Source organism: Puntigrus tetrazona, chromosome 7 (assembly GCF_018831695.1).
Source record: "Puntigrus tetrazona isolate hp1 chromosome 7, ASM1883169v1, whole genome shotgun sequence".
Taxonomy (NCBI): Eukaryota; Metazoa; Chordata; class Actinopteri; order Cypriniformes; family Cyprinidae; genus Puntigrus; species Puntigrus tetrazona.
The window spans coordinates 22,747,001-22,769,482 of NC_056705.1; the positions used below are offsets into that span (position 1 = coordinate 22,747,001).

Consider the following 22,482-nt stretch of genomic DNA (forward strand, 5'->3'; position numbering starts at 1 on the left):
AAAACTACAAGCATCAAATGAAATACAGATTGGTTATATTTTTATTTTTTTAAGAACAAAATGTGAAGCATATTAAATTAGTCCAAACATGTACATAATAATGAGAAAAGCTTAAATATTGTCAATACAGGTGCTCAGTACTATAATCCGTAAGGCACTTTTTAAGACTTGCGACCCTGAATTAAAGTGTAAGATTTCTGCAGGTGCAGGGACCTTTTCATTTTCAGTCATTCGTTTTCTTCTGTGGTACATGCAAAAACACACTACATGAACTTCATAGTGCACATATACGAACATTAGTGAGTTTCATAAAATCACAAGAAAGAATTAAATTGAAATTGTACAAACATATTGCATAATTCCACTGGATTCTTAGTCACAACAACAATAGAAATGCTTGGAAATTCCAAAAAAAACTAAAACAAAACACTACTTTTTCGGGTGCAAATAAAAATAGTCAACTAAAGAAAAACCTCATGAAAACATTTTTGAAAATGTCAATGCATAAGTAGATGCTTTGGGTGCTGACATTCGTCTCAGTGCATAGATTCAAAGCTTTGGGATCAACATGGGTCCCTTTGGCTTTTAACAGTCTTGAAGGTTTTCCACACAAGCCTCGGGTCCCTGCTCTTGACTATAACTGCTACTTAAATTAGCATAGCATTGCAATTTAACATTAAAACAATACTAAATAACTAGGCTACATATCAATCACATCCAACTTACAAACAATCGAATCTTAAAGCAATAGATTGGATTGTATTAATCTGACTGAACTAATGTGCAAAATATGCACTTATTACAATGTCTCTGGGTTGTTAGGAAATGTGAAGGGAAAACACGGCACACATAAATTATCCTGGATCACAAATCTACAACAACAACATACAGTATTCAAAATAATAGCAATGTAACACTTCAAAATGACTGCTCGTGTTAATGGTTACGTGACCAAACAGGCAAGAAAAGGCACTTTCAGTAACAGTGTAGTATAACTTTAAAAGTAAGACAAGACAAACACAAAAGCATTTGTGCAAGTGCATTGTAATAATTCCCTTTTTTTTCGGCAGCTTCAGATTATCTTTGGCTTTATTTTTGTCCTTCCGGGATTATTTGATCAGATTAAAAAATGCCTTAAAGCATTCCCATGTTTGTATTTTGTATTAAAATCAAATGACCAAAGTGATTTAGATTATTTAAACTCACAATAGCTACAACGAGGCAATACTCATGCAGTTTAAAGTGGTTTTACATTTTGCAGCAGCTGTGTGAATATTCACAAGCCATTCAAACGCAAATGTCACCTTTCTGTAGTCAATCAGAAATAAAATACTTCCATAGTATAGGTAATATTTGCTATGTAACATACAGTTGAGAAAATGGAAAGCTTTTCTTTGGGTCTTTCAAAATAATTACGCAGTAGGATGCTGACTGGACTGATACAGCAGTCATCCAATAGGCTGAATTTCCCATGGTGCCTTCCATTGCTTTATGATTTACTTGCATAAAATGTGCAATTGAAAATTTTTTGCTCAACTGAACTACGTATGTCTGTATTTCAGTTAAAAGCTCAGAAAACTAACATGAAAACTAATACAGGTGGACAGTATATGTCAGCTCACAAGTGTATGTCTGTCAGTCTTGCCAAGTCTGCAGAATTGACCTACTGTCATAATGCTGCCGTTTTTTTTTTTTCAGGCCGCAAAATTCCCTGCCACCCCTGAAACATGATTTTAATCAAGTTGGGACCTAGAAGCAGGTTTTGACATCCTGGAGCACAACTGGGCCAGTTTTGAGAAGACCTGGAAACCCTGGTGTCTGCCAAAATTGTATATAATGTCATAAACTGCCATGAGATGACGCTCTCTTTTCCACTCTCTCACTCATACCTCCTCTCTCTCTCTCTCTCTCTCTCTCTGCTCTTCCCTTTAGTGACAGTTCTGGCATTTTGGGTGACATCTCTGTTTGTTGACATTGCAGCGGCAGCCTCCACTTGTGTCTCCAGGACCCTGAAGTGAGAAAGGAAAGCAAAGCTCTATTCACAAATAATAAATATTACAAATTAACAATGCTAAAAAAAAAAACATGGCTTATTGTAACTGCAAGAATGTTGTAATTAGAAATGCGACCAGCATCACATCACAGCATTAACCTTTCCAATGTATGATTGTCATTAAAGCATATATCCCCAGTCTTATGAAAAAGCTCTTACTTTGGGCCCCCAGCGTGGTCCTCTGGTGACCCAGCAGATCTCAGTGTGGCAGACAGTGCAGCGCAGCCAATCACAGCCCTCCTTCTTCTGCACAATGATGCCACACTGAGGGCAATGCATTGCTTCTCCAGAATTAACAAGAGTCTGTGTGAGTGACGGGATAGAAAATGTAGGGTAAATAATAATAAAGAAAGAAAGAAATTGATGAAAAGTGACAGTAAAGTGTCTTTCTTAATATTAGCTTTACTATACAAAAAGGATCTATGTTTGATGAATTCATTAGCAAAAGCATATCTCAGTTTTAAAATCATCTTTTTTCATTGTGCTTTCCAATTGATATCAATTAAACTGCATCCTGGGTTGGTAAAAAAAAACTGTTAACTAAAAATAAATACTATTTAAAATAAAATAAAAAACATGATTTTTGGAAATGGTTATAACAGTTATTAAATAAACTCTTGACTCTTGTTTGCGCTTGACCTTCAGCAGATCTCTGGTTCTTCGTGCTGCAGAGTCATTGATGGCACGGGCTGCTAGATCATCCTGATACTGCTTACAATTCATCCCTTCATGAATGGCCTAAACAAAGGAAAAACAAAGCCAAAGTCCTTAACCTTATACTATGAGGAGAATCCAAGAGAATCTAGGTGTAAATGTCATTGTTTAAGGGTTCAGTTCAGTGTGTTCAAGTATACTTTACCTTGCAGAGCAGGCAGTTGTGTTTTTTGCACACTGGGCAGTGGAAAGTGTTGACGGTGTCTTCATAAACACACCAGCCGGGACAGTCTGCTGTAGCACAGTGATAGCTGCCCTCACATCGAGACTCTGCAACGGACAGACCTCTCTGCAACCAGCGCTCATAATCATCTACTGACACCAGCTGCGTGAGAAACATAGCAGAGCCACTTTTACTCACTCGATAAATCACTCAGTTAATTAATCATAATGTTGTCTGATGATATTCTACGCCAGAAAAGTTTTTCAGCAGAAAACTCAAACTGAAATAAAACTATTCAAATTATACAGACATGACACTACAATTATACTGGTATATAAGGACGAGGCTTCATAATGAAATGTACAGTACATTTTTGACAGCACTTGTCATTTTACCAATGGCCCTGTCATTAAAAGCCTTTCAGAGCAGCATTGCTCCAGGTCTCCTGTCAATTGTGCTCCAGCACCATGGACAGTGTCACATCCGCAGCGCTACAGACACTTCTCATCGGTTAGTGAATATCAGACAGTATGGTCAAAATAATAGTGGTATAAATGGATGAGTTCTCACAGCTCTGATTTCTCTTTCCTGCAAGATGCAGTCGCAGGCGTAGGCCTCGTCTCTGTATGGACATGCCACCTGAGGATCCTCGGACATCAGAATCACAGAGCGCAGACACTCTCTACCCGCAGAAACACAGAGGGCTCTGTTAACTACTGCATGACAATACAGAGCAATAAACGTCACTGTGTGTGTGCTACAGCACTCACTTGCAGAAGCAGTGGAGACACTCTCGGAGCAGGACTCCCTCGCCAGACTCCAGCTCCACATAGCAGATCCTGCACTCCACTCTCTCTGGGTTAGGAACCAGATCCTGTCCGTCCATCTGCACCAGACGTGCATAGTTCTCCCTGCGCTCTGCTTCTCTGGCCTGCAGACATAGAAAGACTACACATCAGAACTGAAGCAGCTGTAGGACATCCTCAGATCGATTTCTGACAGATACATTCAGAAGTATCCTGAAGATTGGTGACAGAAACAGGGTCTAAAACCTACAAGGTTCCTTTGGCATATCTGAGAGTTCATTAGTTTAGATTAGAAAGTTTGTGTCGTGTGCATTATAAATTTGCCTTGGGAAATAGTGACGTCTGACAAGTAATTTAAAATGGCAAAAAGAAATTATATATGAAGGGTTCCGATGTGAGAGCCTCTAAAAGCCATCGTGGTCAAAAATGAGATGATTCAGAGCGATCAGTTCTCTCCACACTTTGTGTATGTAAAAACAATTTTAAAGAAAAATATCAGACGTACTAACAGTCTTTTGCATCAGAATTCTTCATATCTTCTCTATGTGTGTGTGTGTGTGTGTGTGTGTAATTAATCTCTATACCAATAAGAGCACATTGTTTATTTGCATTACTAAATATGTGAACACTAGCAAATGAAATACACAGTTACACAATATTTCTGATCACTTACCTTATATGTTTATGTAACTGATCAACCACATTATACAGTTATAAACTCGACAAAGTACAACAAAGGGCTTTACACGCACCAGAACTGTTACTTTCAGTGTATGCTCAATTACTTAAAAAAAAAAAAAAAGACACCCAGGTGTGAATGGTGTGTACCTATTAAAAGAACTTTATTTGAGTTTGTCACATAGTTAATTTGCATAGACATTTGTCTTTCTTAAATTCCAGGCTATTTTACACTTGAGTTAACATGAAAGAATCAAGACCAGTCGTACAAACGAACAAATTGTGCTACATTACAGCCTTAACCAAAACATTCCTCTCCGTTTCTTCCTCTCTCACATCGGTTAAGCAAACTCATCATTTAACAGATGCACTAACTGCCAGTCTCCATAAAGTAACTTGGGGTTAAGCGCATTGCTCACGGGCACTGTGGTAATTACTAATTGCTCTTTCTGCATATTTTTGCCAACTAAAATATTAGTATGCTTTTAACAATATGAACAAAAAACTCTCTCGGTTTGCAACATTTTCACCAAGTTAACGTTTTGCTTGAGTGCAAAAACTGTATACAACATGTTTTCTCCGTATGCATGCATATAGTTGGCCAAACGGAGTCAAGAGAGTTTCCGCAACACTGTCTAGACCAATCTCATCAGAAAACAACGTTTTAACAAGGTGAAGATTTCATGAGTTTGTATAATGTAATTTAAAGCAAGCATGAAGATCCACCCCCAAACTCAACCATCAGTTGGAAATATGCACAAACACATACAAATAAGATCATTCAAGATCAAACGAATTAGCCACCAATTCATCAAAATGTAACAGAGTAAGAAACCGTGTTCCACAGGTTTGGCATGTCAGATACCATTTATATAAACTATTTTTGTCTCTCTTTATTTCATGTAACAGTTTCAACACAAATGCAAAATGAATGTTGCTTATGTGTGAACAGCTGCAGTCTGCAGTGATGTGGGATACGGTAAAAGTTGGTGTTTAGTTTAATAAACAAAAAGTGCATCATTGGATGATCCGTCACAGAACTCAAGAAGTCATTCTACGATGAGAAAAAATGCTTCAGATAGTTGGATTAAGAGATCTATGATTTGTGACCTCAAACTGTCACTTCAAAAATTCCATGACTAAAATCATTAAGCTCTTGAAAATATGAGAATTTTAACCTATTTTACAAGACACTGTCAGACAGGATCAGACTTAACTTGTATCAAACAGGTTACATAAATGGATGCTCTACATTCCTGCAAAAGTTACGCAGTAAGACTCATTTCTTACGTCTGCTTACAAAGATATATAGTATGTCATCTATACATTAAATGAGTCTTTACCTGAATAACACTTTATACCAGGACAAAGTGCAACAAAGCATTTCATTAGACCAAGTGATTTATTATAAAAACTTACCCTCCATATGACTATTGCATAGTTTAATTACAAAGGTGTTTCTGAAATTGGTTTTAACGTGTAGCATTTGTAAAAAGTTCCACTCAAATAGATGAGGTTGGCATGGATCAAAATTATTAGCCGTATACTGCTCAGGCATATACAAGTTGTGCAGTAAACCAGCTGTACTGTAGCTGCATTTGGAGTATGAACGTGTTCGTTGAGACTTTGCACTGAAAGTGTGTGCATGCGTGAGTCAGTAGTCCTGGTCGAGGTTGTGCAGTAGTGAGTTGTTGCCCCTCAGCTCCTCTCTTCTCCCTTTCTCCTTAAAAAAAATAGAGACAAAAGAGAAGAGATTCAAACTGAGGAGTCAATCAGAACTCAGGCTTTAGCCTACACAAAAGCCCTTAGAGATGAGTAAAATTAGCTCTTTAATAGTGGCCAGCTGATATGGGTTTTTCAATGACTGATGATGATTTCTAAAGAGAAAGGTCACCAGTGGCTGATATAATATTGATGTATAAATAAAACATTTTAGATGATAACAAATGAGATGCATAAAAAGTCTGTCTGTTTTCTAAACGCATGTTATAGATCTAATTGTGAATGATTTGTATGTATGCGTTTTCTTGTCTACCTCAATTTTTAAATCAAAGCATCATAACTGGATCTTCCAGTCAAAATCTTCTGCCTCCATTTTTCAGCCCCCATGCTTCAGTTAATTTTTTTGATAATCTGTTCCACTCAGACTTGCGTCACAATACGAAAAGAAAACACTGCCACTTCTTAAGTTTTATCACAACTTCATATAGTCAAAATCTTCTAAATATTTCTATATACAGGCCTTCCATTCACTTTGATTCAGTTTATATGAATACAAACCAAAATACTATGGCATCCTGAGGATATGTTGCTAAACCTGGGTGTGAACGTAGATGTAAAATGGCTGGTGCGCATGAGATGTACAAGCCAACAGCAAAAGCAACATGCCAGACTCATCTGTTCCCAATGATTTCCATAAGCATGACAAAATATAAAAGTCGAATATCCCAGTGGTAGCAGGCAGAATTATTATGCAAAATGTTTTTATGCTTTCTCAATTGAATTTCGCAAGCCTCACCTGTTGGTACTGCCTTACTGCTTCCTTTTCCTGTTGAATTCGTCTTAGCTCCAGAGCATCTGGTCTGTAGTTGCCGGGAACAGTGTAGCCTTCAGGTCTGTCTGCACTACACATTTCACAGCCAGGACGTGTTGGTTTATTAATATATGTACAAGTTGGGCAGGCCCATCCCAGCTACATACCCACAAAACAAAACCAAAAAAAAGTTAAAAAAGCACCATGATCTCATTGTGTATTAAAGGTTCAATATATTACAAAATGTAATATATAATAATAACAATAGTAATAATGATATATTCACATATTAATAATTTTGTACCTGTGTGCTTGTTCTGTTGGGCATCAGGGCTTCATTTAACTGTGGCAGCTCGAGATTGATGAGGTCACGTATATCACCCAAACCCAACCTCTCTGTACTTCCCGTACTGTTACCTACAAGATCAAGAAGTTATGGTTGTAACAAATGGGAAGCACATTACTTTGCAATTAAATGTTATTGCATTACTTTTGCGTATTAAGACTCTGACTGGTGGTCTGGGAATACACACTTAGGGTATTGTGGTTGTTGTGAAGTCTTGTAGGCAGGGTGCTGTATGGTCTTGAGGCTGTGTTCAGTGCTGGCCCATTGGTAACTGCTTCTTGTTGGGGCTGATTAGTCGTTGGCACCAAAGCCGGCATGAGCAAAGCACTTTCCTGATCTTGTTGGTAAAGTCCTCGACTGAGACGAGCCTGACGGGCAGAAATGAGATAGAGGAACGCAGTGTCGCCATCCCGCTGAACTCCGTAAGAAGCCAGAGAGCGGTGATCGGAGCACAAAGACTGGCCGATGACCCAGCGCTGCACACGTGGATGAAAACCATAGTCTGTGAAGACCTTACAGAGCAAAACACACGAGTCATTATCAAGACTGAAAGGCAACTAAGGTAGCTGTGTGAATTGCATGGCATCAAAAGAACGACAAGAAATAATGTTTATTTGGTTGGTGGCTAGTGATAATTATATGGTTCGTGTTAATCTGTGCTTACCTGCTGTTTGAGAGCACCAATTGTGGAGTGAGGGAAGACTTTCACTGTGACACAACAGGAAGAGGATGCATCCTCTACCACCAAAGCCAGGCTGCATGATAAATAAACACATTAGCTGAGAAATGTGTGTAGATGTGAAATTGTGTGTTGACTTGGTATAAATAATAATGCATTCAAGCATGAAAATTAAGCCATTATTTACTCACTCAAACCTGTACGGCCTGTTTATCTTCTGTGGAACACAATAGAAGACAGTTTGTCTATTCTGCAGTATACCTCCTTTTGTGTTCCACAGAATAAATCATACAGGCCTTAAAACATCAGAGTTGTCATTTCTGGGTAAATAATTATTTTAAATAACACTAAAATCTTTTATCACTTTCTGCTTTCTGTCTGGTTAGGACACGTGTTAAACTGAGTTGGTAAATAGTGTCTGTAAACATGAAATTTACCTAATTTCAGTGTCTGTGTAATTTCGTTTAGATGGCTGAATGCTCAGCGCAGCTCTCTGTTTAGCTAAAGACGATGCACAGACAGATGCCGAACGAACATCACCTGCCTCTATTGCACTAACCAGCTCCGCACATATCTCCTCTAGAGAGAAAAGTAAAAAGGGTGAAAATGTACAACATAAGGACAAGAATGGATAAGAAGCATGATAGAAATAAGAATCGGAAAGGAAAGAACACGTGGGTGTGACAGAGATATTTGCATCAACATAATAGACAATTGGCACTTTGTTTATTGTTTGGCAACACTGTCAAGCAGATCGTGAGCAGAAAATTAAAACAAGAACACAATTGTTTACCTGTACGCGGCATGGGCGGATCGCTCTGTGTATCTAGAGGCTGAGGATGTAGTCGTCTTTCTTCACTGGAGGAACTAATTGCCACTAAAAAAAAAAAAAAAAAGAAGAGCAAGAGGCAGATTGTTTAAAAGCTCAGACAAGTTAAAGGACATGTCAAATTACACAATTAACAAATGACAAATTATACAATTAAGTCGGGTGCACATTGTACAATACTGGCCGCAATTTGGCTAATTTTGGAAATCCTACAAGATTCCTCTGCTCCTCAGCCAAAATCTGTAGTCTTTGATTGCCATTTTGACGTGTTTGCCAACAGCCAATTAATGACAAGTGCAGTACACTACCTCTGATTAAATACGGTCAGTGTCAGAAGATTTGAGGCAATCTTGCTACATGGGTTCTGCCAACACAACAACTGTCAAATTAAGAACCACTGGGAGCACAGGACAAAAAAAAAAAAAAAAAAACACTACCACGTACATGTACTTTTTTAAGACCAGTGTGTGTGTGTGTGTGTGTATATATATATATATATATATATATATATATATATATATATATATATATATATATATATATATATATATATATAAAGACAAATTAAATAAATTGTTGGAAAAAAGCAGAAGGAGGGCAAACCTCTATGTGCCTCACGGAGCGATGACATTACCACAGTAGCCCACTCCTGTGCTTCCTGTTCACAGCGGAAGTTGAAAGTGATACGATCATGTGGCGGAGTTGCCAAACTCAGTTCATGGCACTGTGTGGACTTGACTTCATAGCAAACAGTCTTGAGGTCAAATTCAGCAATGGACTGAATGAAAATAAGAGAGACACAAAATAATGGAATTACTTACTTTAACATAATTCATTTTATTTCACTACTAAAGCAACATAGTCCAGGAATGATCCATTTCTAACAAGAAGATAAATGACTTAGCCTATTTAAAACCTATTATAATCTACTAACTTAAAATGGGCTGTTGGTACATCGCATATTTTCGTTAAATTGCCGTTATTGTTTTATCTGGTTCGATTCATCATCGGGTACACAAAGATTATCTTTTCAAAACAACATCAGGATCATGGGTGTAAAGAGCTTTCAAAACGACAGCAGAACTCAAATGCAAAACAAAACATTATTATTTCCTGTTCGGTAACTCCAAGACCCTGGGTATAATAGATAAGTGCAATGAATTTGATACACAAGCAGTAGTAGTGCACAACCCTTGGATATCTAATTAGTCATAACTTCCACAAATCACAACCGTAGTTCTCAAAGTGCATGTCTACTAGAATTGAATATTAAACGTAACTGAAATAGGCTACTTTATACCTTTTTTATTATAATTATTTTACCTTTATGCATATGCAGTTAACTATCTGATAACCTCATATCAACAGATTCACACGAGGTACTTTCACTTTCTTTCTTTTTCAGTCTATCACAGCAAATAAAAGTATCTACGCTGACCAGAAGTATTATTGTGTCAAATAATACAAAATATGTAGCGAAAAGAGTATTAAGTGTATTAATGACTGATCTCTGAGCAAACTATCACATTTAAGGGCTGGAGGACGGATTTCAAAAACAAAGACCAACAAAACAACATGTGATTCATGCGTGTTCGCCAGAGGGCAGCGTTATATTATGCCTCGCGCAGATACTCCTGAAAGGAAAATACTAGTTATGCTGCGCTTTTCTAAAAACAAAAATCAACATTTCGCCAGTATTCATGGCGCTCCAGAGTGAAAGTTAACGCAAGTTCGCCGTTTCCTCACCACGCTGCGTCCAGCCGCGGCTCCGCTGATGTCCCGTAACGCAAGGCGGAATTCCCCTGCCTTGCCTGGGTCCATGCTCAGCTGAAGACGGAGGGATTCGTCTCCGGCCCCCGGGAGACAAAGCGGTCGTATGCCCGAGTGGCACACTGACACCTTCACCGACATCAAAACGGTGCTGCAGGCCGACTGCGAGGCCTCCTGGCCGACATGAGACGGTGCAGACTGGGCCGGCGGAGGTGTGTGAGTCCACCCGCCTGAGCTCAGCGACATGCCACCGCCGACTGACTACTTCAGGCGGGAATAGGTCGTGTTGACACTCCGGTACCAGCCGGGCCTGTGTGCTAATATGATGTCTGGAGATATGCCGCGACTCTCTGATCCGGACACTTACACAAAAGTAGCGGCCTTGTCATCTTTGTTTTAGTTTCTGGTGGAGGGCAGTCCAGCGTCAGAGCAGGAAGAAACACGGCTCAAGCAGAGACAGACATTTTACACAGTGAGAGCAAACGCTGCGCCTCCTGCCGAAAACACACTCACATGCACTCTGCTTTCTCATCTAGGGGATATCCCGATTTTCCGTGTCAAGCTTAAATTTCATCTCATGTAACTGTAATGTTAAATGTCGTTACAGTTAAAAATACTTTTTAGGCTGGTAAGGATGTGATTTTCTGTACTCTATGTTCTTACAGAGGTTTAAGGTTTGTTTTTTTACCTTTTATCACTGTTAAACCGTGATGAATAGTAAAATCATAGTAAATATGTTGCATGGTTTTACTGTTGTTTTATATTCGGTAATAATAACAATAACTTAAACTATTGCTAAACTGTAGCAAAAGCATTCATGTCTCACTGGTTTGTCACGTTTATATATTCGAAGGCTAGATTGTATATAAAGCTATTACATTAATTTAGGTAGAAAAAGTGAAATCATGCTGTAGATTTTTTTTTTAATTTGATAATCCGAGAAAATGTTGAATAAATGAATTAATAAATAAATAGATCCTTTCTTTATTCAGGCGCGTTTGACATGAACTGGGGGCTACGTCCTAATTGTCACGTCCCACTAGAAGTGGATCGAATTACCACTTAGCATTCTAAACACCTTCTCCAAAAAAATATAACTGCTTCTAATTATTCTTATAACCTAGTCTTGTATTGATTGTAAAATTTGTAGCATTTAACATTTTTTCCACTGCACAAAAAAAAAAAACAATGCAAAAAATTCATTAAAAGGCCAATCGCTTTTTATACGTGATGAAAGTAATGTGACCATTTGGCCAATAGAATGGCTAGTAAATTTAATTGACAGAATGATTAGCCAATAGAAGTGCACATATTTTCCTGAACCCACAGTTGGGCGGGGTCATCAACGGAAATGTTTCAGACTGCCAAGAGGCGTGGTTTACGTACTGTTTTCGGATATAGAGACTGTTGTTGGATGTTTTCGAGATTTTACTAACATAAGACAAGAAACAGGAGACACAATTGTTAGCGAGAGGTCGCAATTACTCATTTAATCTTCGGTTAATCGAGTCGAGTCATTTAAACCGACGCTCAAATCGTTTTCAGAAGGTAAATTAGTTGTAGGTCAAGTAAGGGGATGCTGCTGCAGTCGCTGTCTCGGAGCTCGACACAATCGCTGAAATTTATGTTGAGTTTAGTCGAAAAAAGAAGCTTTGCGGTAAGAGAAAACGCCTGCAGAATATGTCAGTCTCGACCGAGTCATTTTCAAATTTACTGAATTTATATTGTGAAACGTTTTTTATTGTTGTACCGCACAGCGCGTAGACGCCAGAGCATTTTAGCTTGTATTGTGCGGTCAGTTTAACAACTAAACCGAGCTGTCCGTAAGCCGAACTCGCTACTCCATTCGTCCAGATTTGCTTTTGGTTTGAAAGTGGCAGTGCAACAGTAAAGGTAAGCGTTACAGTTGATACGCTGTGGTATGTCGTCAATGCTAGAAATCATATCAGTAGAAGGTCAGTTGGATGTAAATAATAGAATGTATTTATTCCTTAACCGCTTTGCACTTTCATAATGTAATCGTGTCTTGTTTAATATGTTACCGATAAAATGTCCCCACTTTAGTATTGTTTGTTTCGCCCCTCACGCCCAGGTCGATTTATAAAGTAGGAAGTGCGAAGGGTTGCTGGGGGGAGGGGACGGGCAGATGGGCTGATGTGATTGTCTTACAGTTTTCAAATGTAAAAACGACAAATACATCTCTTAATGCAGTTTTGTGGGTTCGTTTTTATTTATTTATTTGAGATTAATACCATAAAAACGAAATTGCGGCCCATAAGTAAGAGTTTTTAAAGCCACTCACTAAGCGGGAGTCTTTTAACTCTGCATGTAAATAAGCAACTCTACACGCACTCAACTCTTTCCATTCGGGCATCTCGGTTACACCGTTTCATTTGATCTCGATACAGTTAGTTGCATCAATAAATTGTTTATATTGTAACACGTTACTCACACACAGTGAAATAAGAGATGTTCTGAAAGGCGTGTAAGGTTATGCGTTTTGTTTTCCAGCTATGAAGCTCTTGGAGAATTCTCGTTTTGAGGCATTGAGTTCCCAGCTGTGTGTTGAAACCGGAGACGCTCACATCCTTGGCAGGTGTGGAAAAATTGCAAATGTTTTTCTTATGATTTAAAAAAAAAAAAAATTTTAGTCTAACCCCTGGTTTCAAAGACAAGGCATAAGCCTAGTTCTAGACTAAAGTCTGAGCTGTTTGAACCGAAATAAATTTGCACTAATTTTAAGATCTGTCAGTGCCTTTCTGTCTCGAGATGCATCCCAGAAAATTTTTTTTCTAAGCATGTTTATAAAGAAATGCTTAAATATCCTAACTGAACTGTGGCCCTTAAATGTCTGTGAAACCAGGCCTTTGAGTTGTGATTTAAAAAAATGTGGGTAGCCTGTACAACTGGGAATATAACAAAATTTGAAGTGCATTCAGACTTTTTCTTTTTGTATGTTTCTCAACCTTAATGGCATTCCAAACTTTGACTTTTCAACACTTTTATGTAGTGCAACATTTATATATGATTAAAAGCTTAATTTACATTTTATATAAACGTTATTGTTAATCAATAAAGGGATAATTTCTCTTTAGAAAACTAGAATCAAATCAGTCTATTCATATCAGTTTCTTTTTTTTTATTTATATGAATTTTTGAGAAAGAAATCTGGAATGAGCTGTTCCTGAAGGGGACATATCCTTAGGTTTCAGTAAAATACCTTCATTTGTCTTTAGAATATGAATAAAAGAAACCAAGGTTTAATGAATTACATCAGGGTGAGTAAATGGTGACAGAATTTTCACATTTAGGTAAATTATCTCTTTAAATCACTTAAATGTCTAGAAGGGATGCGTAGATTATTAAATATACAGCTTTAAAGTATGTCATTGGGTACAAATGGCTCTTTCTGAGTGCAGTCTCTGTCAAAACGTTAAGATTCTTTATCCAGTACAGTCAAACAACTGGAAAATTGATAAATTCATTGGTCAAAAGTAGCAGTACCTTTGGATTTATGTTTAGTTCCATTTTTATGTTCCGCTGTCTGTTCTGGTAAACTTCCTGTCATACATCAGCACACACATTTTGATTCTTCCTGTGGTTCGTGCATCATGTGCATACATTAGCATGTTTTAACCTCAGTGCAGAAGTAAGAAAGTTGCTGAACAATTACAAATGAAAGCAATACCCTTCTCATGATGTCAAAATATTTTAGCAGCTGTGTAATTCACAAAACGCTTTTAACAACTTCAAACTATGTCACAGTAACGTAAGTGATATTAAGCAGAATTGATTAGTTTTTATTAACTGTGCACTACTTGTTTCTTTTATTTTTTGCTGTTAGCTTTAAAACTATATACCATTGTTTTTTTTCCACTTGTTATGTAAGGATAAGGGGGTCTGATACACCCAGAGTAAAGACGTGATTGTTGTACCCGTGACGCAGATTGTAGTGTCCTCTAACACATACCACTGTGGTTATTTAGAGGTGCATGTAAACACAGCTGAGATTCATATGATCTGCCAACTTCTTCAGCATTTAGTCTTCTTATTGGATTAGTTTAGAGTACAGTACAGAAAGATCAAATGTGGTATCTCGGAGCACAAATGCCAATACCCCTTGTATACCATATACCCTACCATATATCTCTTTTGATAGTGTTTACAGTGGCATCAGTGTATGTGCACAGCTTTAAATTAGTTAAGAGCCTAACTAACCAATGCGTGCATAGTTGTCTTGGTACCATCTCTATTTACTAACAGACACCATCAGTATCTTATTACAGCCCTACTTTAAAAGTGTCTAGTTCAGTGTGATGTGTCTTTGCTCAAACTGATCTTTACACACTAGACGCTTACAGTTTATGATACAATTCAACCTTTGTTCTCCACCGTTTGCTTGCTTCTTTTACTGATTTATAGATTTTTATCACAGGGCTACAGTGTGCCAAATCATATGATTTTTTTTCCTCTGTGTCCTGCTACAGCCTTTGCCCTTCACCTATAAATAATCATGTCTGTGGACTGTTACTGGGACTGTCTAAAGTTGCACAACCTCTCTTGCATAAGCCAGAAAGATAACACACACACACACACACGATATTCCCATGTTCCAACCCCCATTTAAATGATTTACATCCGTGAAGTTTTAGCCAAGTCTAAAAATATGGGTTTGGAAATCCCAGTTGAGTTGGGTTAATTAAAACAGCATTTGTATATGCAGTTGTTTTTAGTCCTATAATAATCAAATCACTTTCTTGTTTGTTTTTAGGATCGAGAGCTACTCGTGTAAGATGGCTGGTGATGACAAGCACATGTTCAAGCAGTTTTGTCAGGAGGGCGAGCCACATGTTCTTGAAGCTCTGTCACCCCCTCAGTCCAGCAGTGCTCCAAGCCCTAACCTGTAAGCCTTGACACGCAACCATAGGTTTCACCTCAGCTATTGTGGGCACCCTACGCAATATCTCTTCTGCACTTTCTTTTAGATTGGGGAAGAGTGGGGAGGATGGAGAAAACCCACTGAGTGATAAGTGTTGCAGGAAGACGTTGTTCTACCTTATCACCACCTTGAACGAGTCGTTCCGGCCTGATTATGACTTCAGTGCTGCCCGCGCCCATGAGTTCAGCCGAGAGCCCAGCGTTAACTGGGTTAGTATGACTGCTTTCCATTGCGCCACCATAATGTTTCTGCTGGGTTAAGAAATCTTATGCCATGTTACGTTATTAAATATCAGGTACAAATGTTTTTATTCACTGTCATGAATTGTTGAACTAAAATTCCAAGGCAACATTATGCAGTCAGATTTATGTTCTCTCTATGATCGTCTTAATTGTTCTAAAAAACACTAATTTTTTGTCTGTTTTAATTTGAGCGATTGTAAAGTGCTTCATTGCACCAATAACAAAATAAAGCAACACAGTAAATATTTTCTTTTCGTATCATCCGCCAGAAACAAAGAGATTTGAGGTTTAGATTGAAAGGGTTGTAAGCTCAAGAAGGGTGAAACTCAACAGATGTAGAACTACAAATAACAGTAATAAAACTACAGCAAACGTATTCGTGCTGCTGTTAACTTCAATAATGTACCTCGGTATATTTTTGTGATGTAAAAGGTCCCATAAATTGGACCGTATATAGTTTTGTATCATTTATGTTTCCTAACAGTCTGTTTGTGACCTCCAGGTGGTTGACTCTGTTAACAGCAGCCTTTTTTCTGCTGTGGGGGAGCAGTTTAACTCTTTAGGACCAGAACTGTGGAATGCCATCGACCAAGAGATAAACCTGCAGAGCTGTGACATCTATAGGTGTGTGATGAGTAAAAAAAATGATATGTCCCTCATTAAATGTGTTCTGTACAGGTATTTTAATAACAGCCATTGTTATGTTGTGTGTAGCTACAACCCAGACCTTGACTCTGACCCCTTCGGTGAAGAAGGCAGCCTGTGGTCCTTTAACTACTTCTTTTACAACAAGAAGCTTAAACGCATCGTATTTTTCACTTGCCGCTCTGTCAGGTAAGTAAACACTCACTGTACACATTTATAAATGTAATTTTCTAGCTATTTTTTTAACATTACATCTCTTTATAGTGTTCTCAGTAGTTATGGTCGCAGTGGCTTTGATAATGAGTTGGATATGGAGCTGGATGATGAAGAGGAAGTGGAAAGCTTTGTGGAAGACAGGTGAGATTGTTTTAATGAAGGCATCTTCATACAAGCCATTAGGGTGCAAACTGTCTAAGACCATTAAACTGGGAAATATGTAATAGGTCTGTGGGCCATCTCTGTTTTTGCCATAGTCTTTTAAAAAAGATTCTCTTGTTCTATTTATTCAGGTTCCCTCGAGCTCTTTGCGTCTAAAGCTTTCTCAGGGAAGACGACCTGCACTTCAAGCCAAAGGACCTCGCTGTTAACTTTGGACCTAATTTCTTCTTTTGTTTTTTAGGAAAAAGAAATACTTTTAAAATTTTATTTTCTGCGTTTCATTTTTACTTCACTGTGGACAGAGAAGAAATAAGTTAATTTTACACCTCCCATTTGCCTCTAAAGAAGATTACAAACGGTCTTAGAGGAGTTCCAGGAGAGCTGCTTGGACAAGGTTTGCCATGAACTCATTTAAGCATTGGCTGAGAAAACAAAAACCGCTGGAAACCAGCTCATCCTAGGAGTGGGTGAAAGTCACATTTAGACACCAGCATTTTGACTGTGGAGAATATCAACACACTTTGGTATACAAAGACTGCATGCCTTCTGGATTTGTGCCCATCTGTTTTATTGGTTCTTTTAATATTTAATATTTTACTGTTTTCTAAGCTGTTTAAGATTTGAAGCTTGGGTAGCAGAATGGTGTCATTTAACTTTTTTTTTTTTTTTTTTTTCTTTTAAATGAGTGATCCTGGAATTGGTAGCATCATGCTCTGGCAAACCAGCTCTAGATGTGTTAGATCTTTTTTCTTAAAATCTTTAACATTGAACTATAAAGCTTTTTTGGTAAACCTGATTATTTGAAATTCATTTATTTTAGTACACTGCACTGTTTTTTTTTAATTTCTATTAAATGTCTGCAGGTTTCACTTGTTGCTGTCTGTAACATGGGCTTTACTATGAGTTTACCACCTGTTATTTTGGCATAGATGAAAGCTAAACATGTAAACCAAATATTGTTGATGCTTTCAAGGCTGGACTGTCTTTTTTTTTCTTTCATAACAATGTGAATTTTTTTTGGTTTTTGTTTTTGAAATGAATATGTGAATGTCATGTTGTGTTGCCAGATAAGCATCTGTGACAATAAAATAACAGGTTATCCACCAGTTTGGGCTTATCTCCTTAATATGCACTTTTAAATCTTAATTTTAATGTCTTAATTTTTAAATACCTTGCTCTGTTAACGTCTTTGCACAAAAACAAAATGTTTTTTGTTTGTCTTCTTGAGAACTAAATGTTTATTTAAAAAAAAAAATACAGTACTGCTTAAACTCTGAAAACTCAAATCAAAACATGGAAAAAGATATAGTGTAACAATCACTCTTTACAAAACGAACTGCTCGCCTTATAAAACGTACCACTCGCAATTCATTTGTTGACCTTAAAGCGGTTTCCGATGAAATTTATAACGTTATTATATGAAAATGCAAAACCAACTATTTCCTGTGAAAAATTGCAAATCATCTTTCTCGTTTATAAATATATGTATATTTTATTGTCGCTGTTATTTGGTACCGTCGCCAAGTAAACGCGTCTTTTTGCGTCATCAAAGGGCGACTGTTATTCAGCCGTAAACATCGGGCAGGAAGTCAGAGAGGCATGGAAAAACACTCCAGCAGCTATTTAAACCATTTAAAAATATATATTTAGATCGCACAGAGTTGTATTTTGCACGTCCTTTTCTCGTGTTCAGCGTATTGTTCTCACGCCACAAAACAAACATTAATTTTCGCGCTAAAGGTCGAGCATATTAAATCCTATATTTAGGGTTGCAGACATTTAATACGCTCGTGACATTCAGACGGCTGTTAAACGAGTCTAATCGAATGTAACATGTAGTTAGTATGTCGGATTACAGTGTGATGAGGGAAAACATTTTGTAGCCGCTTTCGGGTCAAATAAAGGTTTGACTATTCTTTCCTCTCATGTTAGTCAGTAACATGCTAATTTGCGGTAATAATCTCCGATGCTGTCCTCATTTGTGCACAGATGGTGCTGTCTTTGGTGAACCTGTGCGCTCGGGAGGTGGTGAGCGACCACGGCTCTTCGCAGTATTGGTTGAGCTGTGTGCCGCGGGAGCTCTACCGAGCGCTGCTAGACGCCGCCTTCACCCACTGCCGTCCTCTGGCCGTCGGCGAGCTCGTCCAGCGGTGGCCCGAGCGAAAACTGACCGTCGGAGGCAGCAGAAAAGCGGGCGAGTGCCCACCGAACCGCCTCTGCGTCCAGGCTCTGCTGCTGGCTGTGGTCAGGGGTCTGACGGACAAGAGGTACTGATAAATATACACGACGCTCTTTAAAGTGTGCCATTAAAGACTACCTCAGAATGTTATTCATAGAAATTAATTTCGTCTTCGTAGCATGTGACATGTGTCTGACCTTTAAAGATGCGGAGCAGCATGGATAAATATAGGTAGAAATCTGGTCCTTTCCCTTTACTGGCAGTAAAAAGTCAGAGGCACACGTGGATGAAAAAAATAAAATAAAACTATAGAGTGAAACTTTATTAATAAAAAATATAAAAATAAATAAATACAATTTATACAAATGCAATTTAAATAATTTAACCCCCAGAGACTGTAATCATTTACAAATGTCAGCTTGTCTACAGATTAGAAAAAAGATCTATAACATCATCTATAACAGTTGCATTTACTGCAGTGTCAATGTCAAAATACAATGTTTAAGCATGTGCTGAAGCTGAGTAGTAAATGACCACGAAGGCTGTAGAGAGGCCTGTTGGGATATAATGCTGAATTACCCCTCTTAAACATGAACAACATAAAAAGCAGACTTGAATATTTTTGGACCCATGTGTCTGGTTCCAAAAAGACCACCTTTATGTTATGGGGGTGCTTTGCTGTTGCAGGAAGTGGAAATCGTGGATTCTTGAAGTATAAAGACATTTTGGCAAAGATCGTACTGTCTTCGGTGCCAACACTGAAGCTTGAAGATCAATAGACTTACCAACAGGACATCAGTCCCAAAATATACATCCAAATCTTCTTAAGCTTGTTTCGGAGATCAGATGGAAAATGTTCTTGAGTTCAGTTTCAGATTAAAATCTCATTGAAAATATTTAGTGGAATTTGAAAAAATCTGTTGAGAGTTAACAGAAACATCTAAGCACTTGTTTAGTGTTTATTTCATTGAATATTTTAAAGAATAAAAGATTCTGGATATGTATATGTATATTTGTATATGCACAGTGTTTCACAGTCATTTTGTTTTCTCTGTATCACTCTGTCTTTTCATCTTTGCTTATATTGAGTCTGTCTTATCCATTTAACCATTATTTACAAGCTCTCTATGTCTCTTTATTACCAGGTGTTGCCTGCAGGTGCTGGATCTCAGTGGCCTTCAGTGTGAAGATGGGAGAGTTGAGGACTCGATGGGTGGATGGTCCCTCAGCGTTGCCCTTTGCTCAATGGTGCTACAAGCTCGATCTGCTGCCTCCAGGGCTCACAGGAGAGATGGAGAAAGAGAGAGAAAAAGAGGGCTGGAAGCAGAACGTGACCGGGGCACAATCAAGCGAGATCGGGTCAAGGCAGGGTGCGGGAATAGCGGCGAAGGGGGTCAGGGAGGACACAGAGTGGAGGAAGCAGAGAAGATGGAGTGCAGAACTAATGAACGCCGGTTTCCAGGAGATGAGTCAGTAAAGGGTGTCAGGAGGAGGATGGAGATCCAGAGAAGGAAGACTTTATCTGAAGGGAAATCAATCACCAGCAGTAATAACAGTAGTTTAAGCGATCAAGACTGGGATGAGGTACTTATGGTCCATGTCAGGGCTGACCTTTTTGTCAATTCCCGTTCCTGGGAGCGTGTCCGTGATGCTCTTGGTCAACCGGGCCCGCTGCGGCTCCACTGCCGCTACCTCCGTGTGGAGGAACTCTCAGCGCCCTCCATAGCTACTTTGTTGGGTCTCTTGCCTCAGCAGGATCTCCTCGGTGTGGACATCCGCTACTCCAGCCTTGGGGTGTCAGGCCTGGCTATGCTACTTCCACTGCTGGCTCCATTTCCTCAGCTGCACTCTCTGAGACTGCATTACTGTAACCTGGACTTGCAGCGCACGCAGCCTGGCCAGCAGGGGGCACTTCAGGACATGTCTAAAGGACTGGGTTCGCTGAAAAGATTAAAGAGATTATGCCTGACTGCACTCCGACTGCCAGGACACCTGCGCCTGCTGCTCAGGTACATTCACACATGTGGGATTAAACAGCCGTGTTTATCAAGTCCACCCATACACTCCCACAACACACATGTCATTATTTCAGTAGGAGCTTTTTTTGGTTCAGCTCTATTAAAAAAAAAAATTAATTAACACATGTAATCATCAATAGACCTCTTCTTTAAGGATTTTAAAACTCTTTTTATATTCCTTCTCGCTCACTAAGGTCTTCAGCTAGCGAAAGGCGCTATATAAATTAAGCATATTTTTATTATTATTCTAAAAAATATTATAAAGGAGTCCTGGGGGCAAAAAAAAAAAAATATAATATATATATATATATATATATATATATATATATATATATATATATATATATATATAAACAGATTATATATATATACTTATACTTTTGGTATATATTTGATATTTTAGAGTCATTCATTTGACAGCCTGCTGGAAAATGTATGAAAGTTTTTCAAAACCACATTAAAGCAACATTTGTGTGAACTTTTGTCTTTCCTGTTTGCAGCTCTCTTTCCCAGCCTCTGGAGGTGCTAGAGCTGCCGTACCTGTGCCTGACCTCCACGGACCTGGCCTACCTCTCCTGCAGCCAGCATGCTTCGTTTCTGAGAGAGCTTGACCTGAGTGAGAACTGGCTTGATGAATCGTCCCTGCCCTCTCTGCGCCGTCTCTTAGCTCAAGCCGAAAGCTCTCTGTGCCAGCTTTCACTTTGTGGTTGTGGCCTCTCAGACGCTCTCCTGGGTGTTCTTCTTCCCTCCCTGTCCTGCTGTCGGACTTTACGTAGCTTAAGACTGGCCTTAAACCCGCTCTCTAGAACGGGACTGCTTTCCCTGGCCCGTACAGCGGCAGGAATCCCTTCTCTTCGTCTGCTGCTCTATCCCAACCCACTAGAAGAGTATGAGCCCGGGCTGCCGGCTCTCCCTTCCAGTGCTCAGCTGCTGGATTGGCCTTTGCTGGAGGAGTCTGAGGGCCGGGACTTGACGCTGAGGTTACTAGATGAGGTTCTGAACTTGAGAGGACGATCCCGGGACCTTCTTGTGACCTCTGATCTTCTAAACTATAGCCCCGATTTGACTGTGGATGATTAGGGGGTGAATGTCCCAAAACTCACTCTTAATAAGTGTGACAATCAAAACTATGCTTCAACTCATCTTTTCAGATTTTTTAACCACTCATCGGGAATTTACTTGTGGTTGCCAAGTTTTTTTTAGGAATGGCAAACTTATCTCATACACAGTCATATAAAGTCTTGCTAGAGGAAACCTTTATATAGCATTATATTGTATGCATCTTTTCATATGAAATGATTTGATGTGTTTTTGTTTGCTGAGTTATGTGTAAATGGTTTTATTGCCTTAAATCAGACTGTAATAGAGCAGTATTTATGGCAAGCGCCAACAAAAGGAACCAAGACGCCACTTAAATTTTTTAAAACTAAACTTGTGTTGGCTTTTCTGCATTTTCCATGAAACCGAAGAAATAACAGCCTATATTTTTTGTTTTGTTATTGTGTGAGTA

General features: G+C 38.7%; 3 protein-coding genes across 5 annotated transcripts; 2 read left to right on the forward strand and 1 right to left on the reverse strand.

The window, feature by feature from the left end:
• Nucleotides 1–23: 23 nt before the first annotated feature.
• On the reverse strand, nucleotides 24–11,531 carry shrprbck1r (sharpin and rbck1 related). Its single transcript, XM_043245606.1, has 14 exons — nucleotides 10,548–11,531; nucleotides 9,405–9,579; nucleotides 8,766–8,849; nucleotides 8,410–8,551; nucleotides 7,958–8,048; nucleotides 7,481–7,805; nucleotides 7,252–7,364; nucleotides 6,933–7,106; nucleotides 3,701–3,861; nucleotides 3,501–3,612; nucleotides 2,913–3,092; nucleotides 2,693–2,791; nucleotides 2,213–2,356; nucleotides 24–2,009 (listed from the first exon to the last, which is right to left on the reverse strand). Exons 1-14 carry the CDS (start codon nucleotides 10,815–10,817, stop codon nucleotides 1,929–1,931), a joined length of 2,151 nt encoding a protein of 716 aa, XP_043101541.1. The 5' UTR covers nucleotides 10,818–11,531; the 3' UTR covers nucleotides 24–1,928.
• A 408-nt stretch (nucleotides 11,532–11,939) lies between these two features.
• On the forward strand, nucleotides 11,940–17,881 carry maf1b (MAF1 homolog, negative regulator of RNA polymerase III b). Of its 3 annotated transcripts, XM_043245609.1 has the most exons (9): nucleotides 11,941–12,228; nucleotides 12,329–12,464; nucleotides 13,083–13,167; nucleotides 15,343–15,474; nucleotides 15,557–15,719; nucleotides 16,255–16,376; nucleotides 16,467–16,586; nucleotides 16,662–16,754; nucleotides 16,907–17,881. In XM_043245609.1, the coding sequence occupies exons 3-9, from the start codon at nucleotides 13,085–13,087 to the stop codon at nucleotides 16,929–16,931; spliced, it is 738 nt and encodes a 245-aa protein (XP_043101544.1). In that variant the 5' UTR covers nucleotides 11,941–12,228; nucleotides 12,329–12,464; nucleotides 13,083–13,084; the 3' UTR covers nucleotides 16,932–17,881. The 3 variants fall into 3 exon arrangements, with proteins under 3 accessions (XP_043101545.1, XP_043101544.1, XP_043101543.1); XM_043245610.1 differs by lacking the exon at nucleotides 12,329–12,464 and having other exon boundaries at nucleotides 11,940–12,228; XM_043245608.1 differs by having other exon boundaries at nucleotides 11,941–12,464.
• Nucleotides 17,882–18,109: 228 nt separating this feature from the next.
• si:ch73-174h16.4 (leucine-rich repeat-containing protein 14) lies at nucleotides 18,110–22,462 on the forward strand. Its single transcript, XM_043245607.1, has 4 exons — nucleotides 18,110–18,679; nucleotides 18,765–19,042; nucleotides 20,100–20,963; nucleotides 21,473–22,462. The coding sequence occupies exons 2-4, from the start codon at nucleotides 18,765–18,767 to the stop codon at nucleotides 22,050–22,052; spliced, it is 1,722 nt and encodes a 573-aa protein (XP_043101542.1). The 5' UTR covers nucleotides 18,110–18,679; the 3' UTR covers nucleotides 22,053–22,462.
• Nucleotides 22,463–22,482: the final 20 nt, after the last annotated feature.